The sequence below is a fragment of the Opisthorchis viverrini genome, assembly GCF_000715545.1.
Source record: "Opisthorchis viverrini unplaced genomic scaffold opera_v5_546, whole genome shotgun sequence".
Taxonomy (NCBI): domain Eukaryota; kingdom Metazoa; phylum Platyhelminthes; class Trematoda; order Opisthorchiida; family Opisthorchiidae; genus Opisthorchis; species Opisthorchis viverrini.
This window is the reverse complement of record NW_008752206.1, coordinates 84,795-89,840: the sequence shown is the minus strand read 5'-3', so window position 1 is coordinate 89,840 and position 5,046 is coordinate 84,795. Positions and strand designations below refer to the sequence as shown.

General features: G+C 40.4%; 1 protein-coding gene across 1 annotated transcript in view; it reads left to right on the top strand.

Annotated features, from left to right (window-relative positions):
* T265_11663 (hypothetical protein) overlaps window positions 1-5,046 on the top strand; it is a gene marked incomplete at both ends in the record, with an annotated part of 29,958 nt that overhangs the window by 23,956 nt on the left and 956 nt on the right. The window contains 4 exons of the mRNA XM_009178376.1: window positions 351-496; window positions 1,148-1,225; window positions 2,256-2,381; window positions 2,644-2,831. Coding sequence (XP_009176640.1) covers window positions 351-496; window positions 1,148-1,225; window positions 2,256-2,381; window positions 2,644-2,831 — 538 coding nt within the window. The remainder of the gene's footprint in view (window positions 1-350; window positions 497-1,147; window positions 1,226-2,255; window positions 2,382-2,643; window positions 2,832-5,046) is intronic.

Genomic DNA, 5,046 nt, shown 5'->3' with positions numbered 1-5,046 from the left:
TGATGACGTTGATGTTGATGATGATGTTCAATTATCCTGTCTTTTTCCACTACAAATAATTTGGAATGCTTGTACGTCAGCGAATCATCAGTAGTTTCCACAGTTTTTGCTCTCGATGCTGATGATTTTGGCGATCATGATGACGTTGGTGATGGTGATGATGATGATGATTGTGATGGTGATTATGTTCATAGAGAATCAATTCCTTAAGATATGTTGTATATGTCCAGGAACAGCGGAGAGCTCACTATTTTACCAGCACTATCAGTCGTTGTATCCCCCGGTTGTCTTAACTCTAGTGATAGTTTCAACATTTTGCCTACTACCGATTCGCCTTGAAATTACGTAAGCTGATCTGCCTGCTTCACATAACTCCAATTTGCCAATATCTCTCACGCGCACGCAGAATGACCTAAAAACGCGTACACTGGAGGAACAATACGAGGAGGTGAAAAAGAGTGCAGCTTCAACTCACGTGATGAAGTACGGTGAAATCGTGAGTCACGAAATGCCACGCAGAGATTCATTTGAGTCTCTTGTGTAAAGTCAAACTGTTATGACAATGAGTGTATTTATCGAGATGATTTTTGTATTTTGTAACCTGAGATAGGTGACGGTCAATGTTGAAAATACTTCAATAGGAACTTCAGATTCCGTAGACGAAGTCCATCAAGGTTGCCAGTCCAGGCATCTGGATATCCGAGCCTAGCCAGTGTCACTGATTACCCAGCAGTGGCTTTGGGTACCTTATGATTCATAACTTTCTGTGATACGGTAAAAAAGGCGAAATTTTATGAATCGTTTACAGGTAACTCAAAGGAGGAGATTTACACGATGACGGGAACTTCAATCTGAAAAGTTGACACTGGTCAATATGTGGCCACGTATGCGGTTATCCGTGATTGAACGATGAGTGCCTTGGACCTGAGCGAACAAACTTAAGTGATAATACTAGTGCTATATACTGATTTTTGTGAGACGGTTTCGGAACCTACGTTTATTGATCAACCGGATTTTTCAACACTAACACGTGAGTACTGAGGTTTAAAATTAGGGTCGCGTGGTAAGCCGCTTCTTCCTTATATGGAACAAGACGTTATCTTGGTTGATAATGAACTGATAGGTGTCTGTTTATTGTTTATTTCAGGCGATGGGAAGACTCCCAGTTGGAAAATTCCAAGGTCATTATGATCTGCTGACGCACCGGAACGATGTGGCGACAGCAGTATGTATTCAGTGCAATATTCGATATTTTGAAATTTCTTTTGGAACAGTTATTTCTTACGCCACTGAATGTTTAAGGAACCCTGTAACCACTCCACCTTGCAATGAGACTGCAATACGTTGGACTGCTTACAAAACGATTTTACACAATCACTTCTGAGTTAGAAACGCTTAGCAAAATCCGGGTCGATATCGACACAGATTGTTGTATAGATTAGATAGACAGATAGATAGACAGATAGATAGACAGATAGGTAGATAGATAGATAGATAGATAGATAGATAGATAGATAGATAGATAGATAGATTGAATGATTGATTGATTGATTGATTGATTGATTGATTGATTGATTGATTGATTGATTGATTGATTGATTGATTGATTGATTGATTGATTGATTGATTGATTGATTGATTGATTGATTGATTGATTGATTGATTGATTGATTGATTGATTGATTGATTGATTGATTGATTGATTGATTGATTGATTGATTGATTGATTGATTGATTGATTGATTGATTGATTGATTGATTGATTGATTGATTGATTGATTGATTGATTGATTGATTGATTGATTGATTGATTGATTGATTGATTGATTGATTGATTATATTGATTGTTTATTTGTGTATGTGCAGTGATTTCGTGTTACGCCCTCCGAGGGAACATCGTGTTTCCCACTGCCCATGAAAAGAGCACCGAAATTATCACCTGCTAAACTCAAGGTGCAACCTAATTCTACAACAGGATTATTGTTTCATCGAGTTTGGCATAAACTGCACATGAGAGTTAAGGCCCCGTTTCAGATATTCATCCAACTCGATGAAAAGTTTGGTGATGTTCTACTTACTGCACACTGATTTACAGGAGCATGAATTTCGTAAGTAATTTGCGTTAACCTGGCTACCGAGTGCTTTTATGTAGTTTCCTCTTAATAGTGAGTAGTCTAGAAAGTCATTTTTTTCAAGCGGCATTGAAAGAGTTCATGTTAACAACAAGTGTTGCTCAATTATTTTCTTGATTCCAGCCGAATGCTGTAGATAGAAAGTCCTCTTGCAAGGCGCATTTGCTTTCAAAGTCTCGACGCTTGATGGAGGCAACAAACGATGAGGAACAGGAAACCACTTGGCGAAAGCTGCGCCGTGCACTTCAAGTTTGGAGTTTCCTTTTATTATCAAGTGGATCTCAATAGAGGAACTGAATGCATGATAAAAGATCGTTTTAGCTAACAGTCTATTTGTGTGTTGGGGAATCGGTATTGGGGATGCACGGGAGCAGGTAAACTTCATCAGCCTAATGTTTTGTCCGCCGTTTCTTGAAGCCTCCCAAAAATCCAACGTGATTCGTTTTAATGTGTGACAAATCTTTTATAGTCTATCTAAAACCTCTACAACTATTCTTCTCGCTTCTTTCAGCTTGGCCACATCGTCAAGGAAATGTACCATGACATCGTCATGGATGTGACAACCCAACATATGCCAACGCTAAAGGGCTTGTCCAAGAAGAATGAGCTCATGTGTTTCAAGGCAGTATTCGATCAATTCCGGACGCACTGCTTCACAATGCAGCAGGCAAGTTGCATCCGTGATGCGTGGAAACATGGGTGTGCAAAAATATGCATAAATTGCTGGCCAATGCATTTACTCACGGCGTCACCTAAGGCGAGACTTACTCTTAGTTACACGTCAAAAAAATGAACCTCCGGGGCAAATGTGGTACTCACATCAGTAGCACCATCGTTCTTTTCCTGAAATTGGAGAACTGTGCTGCAACTTGATGTTAATTAGTTCAACATCTTGTAAGATATTTTCCGTCATAAGCGACAGATGGAAGGCGTAAAGCGTTGTAGATAAATCGGAACTTAAAACAACCCGAAGTGTTATGGGGTAAGCATCTGACTGTACCAAGATTGACAGCAGCTGAATGAAGTTGTCAGACTACATTTCAGTGAAGTTCAATCCAGTTCAGTTGTTCAGCTCGTACAGCAGGCACTGTTGTCTTTTCTTTAGTTTAATTCAGTTCAGTTCAATTTTACATTATTTTGGTTCGGGTTGAACCCATTGAGAACAGAGTACTGACCGGCCTAACACAACTGCCACGAAAATTTGATAGACTGGTGTTGGAAGTGACACAAGACAGTCGTGTATAGGTGTTCCCTCGTTTGTTAAGTGTCCCGGTGTTCAACACTGCTAACGAATATAGTGAAGGTTGATCTGGTCAGCAAATCTGGCGGGAATCCGTAGGATTTTATTCAAAAACGCATAATTTCGAGGAACATTTACCGAACAACTTGATGTCCATCCGACAGAAAGCTGGAAGAATTGGCGCGGTAAAAATATAAAAGGAGAAGCCCAAGATGGTACCCATGATTACCGAACTCGGATCAGTTCCTATGAATACCACTGTCTTACTTTGGGTGTGTATCGTGGTTTCAATCATTTGACAATGAGTTTCAAATATCTCTTGACTTAATCTCTGGTTATTCTGAATAGGGTGGTATATATCCCGCGTTTCGAAAAACGAGACAAGTCCTGTTTTTACAAAACTCGTTCGATTCTACCTGCAAGTATTTTACTTGAAAGGCCACAGATGCCCAGCTATTGCACCGTGGGGCTCACACGGGTTAGACCTTCTGGACTACCGGTACCGCGCACCTCTACAGTGTTTCCGTAGAGAAGTAAATCTGCAAGTAATTTCACTATTATAACTGATCAAGGACATACACGCAAAAACAATTCTTCAGTGACACATCTGTCCGAAAAGCACACCATAACATTTTTGATTCCAAGAATGGTCCAATAATTTTGTTACCCACAAAGCTAATCTGTACAGAGGAAGTCCAATGAAAAACATAGGATTTCTACTGGTTCCTTTGTTTTCTTTCGATTTGATCTAACAATGGATGTTTGTTAACCGAAAAGAACGCAGACACTTCCCGGTACGGATGACTAACTTATATAACTTCGATGGATTATCAACAAACCATGTTGCCTGAATGATTTCAAAATTCCTAAAACAGTCCCGATCAGTTTCTCTTCCTCCAAATTCACGATCGACGGCTGTTGCAACCAGAATCCTATCTTATCATGGAATTTCGTTAGCGTTTCAAATACTTCACTATTGGCACAGCAGTATTAGCTACATAACCTGGACTACATATATGGTGGCTGAGAAGTTTTAGACAGCTCGCGACCAGTTTCGCCTTTCTTGCGGCTCATCAGGTAGGCGCAGTCCCCGATTTTCCGTAAAACTTATGTTCCACTTGGATAAGTGTACTTCAGAGTGTGCTAAACTACTGACCAGCATCTCTTGGTATCTAATATCAAGAGATAATCCATCGGGTTCACGATTCGTTAGGTAATTCAAAAACTCACCCTTTCCAACTGTTTCAATTGTTTTTCGTGGCGTTGTATGCTGGCGTCGAGTTGGTGCTGCAATTCATCTTGGTTGTTTCGTAGCTCATCCATTTGTCGCGTCCATCGATTTCGTTCATTCGAAAGCTTATTGATTTCGCACAAGCTAACCTCGAGTTCCTTGGGAGAAGTAGTGGGATTAATCAGTTACAGGCAGTTCCTACCAGAAGACACAAGTCCGGTCCCCATAGGGGCTCTCTGAACTGCTAACTCACCAGTCGACGGGTGATCATGAAAGCTTAGAAGGAAAAATGGGATATTATAATGATCAGTATTCAACCCGAAGCCGATTCTGGACGATTCCGTTGAAAGCAAAATCCAACATTTCTCCCTCTCGAACTCCAGAAATGAGTTCGGATTGTCTTCATAGATGAAGCTTCCCAATGACCTTCAAGAAATGAGTCC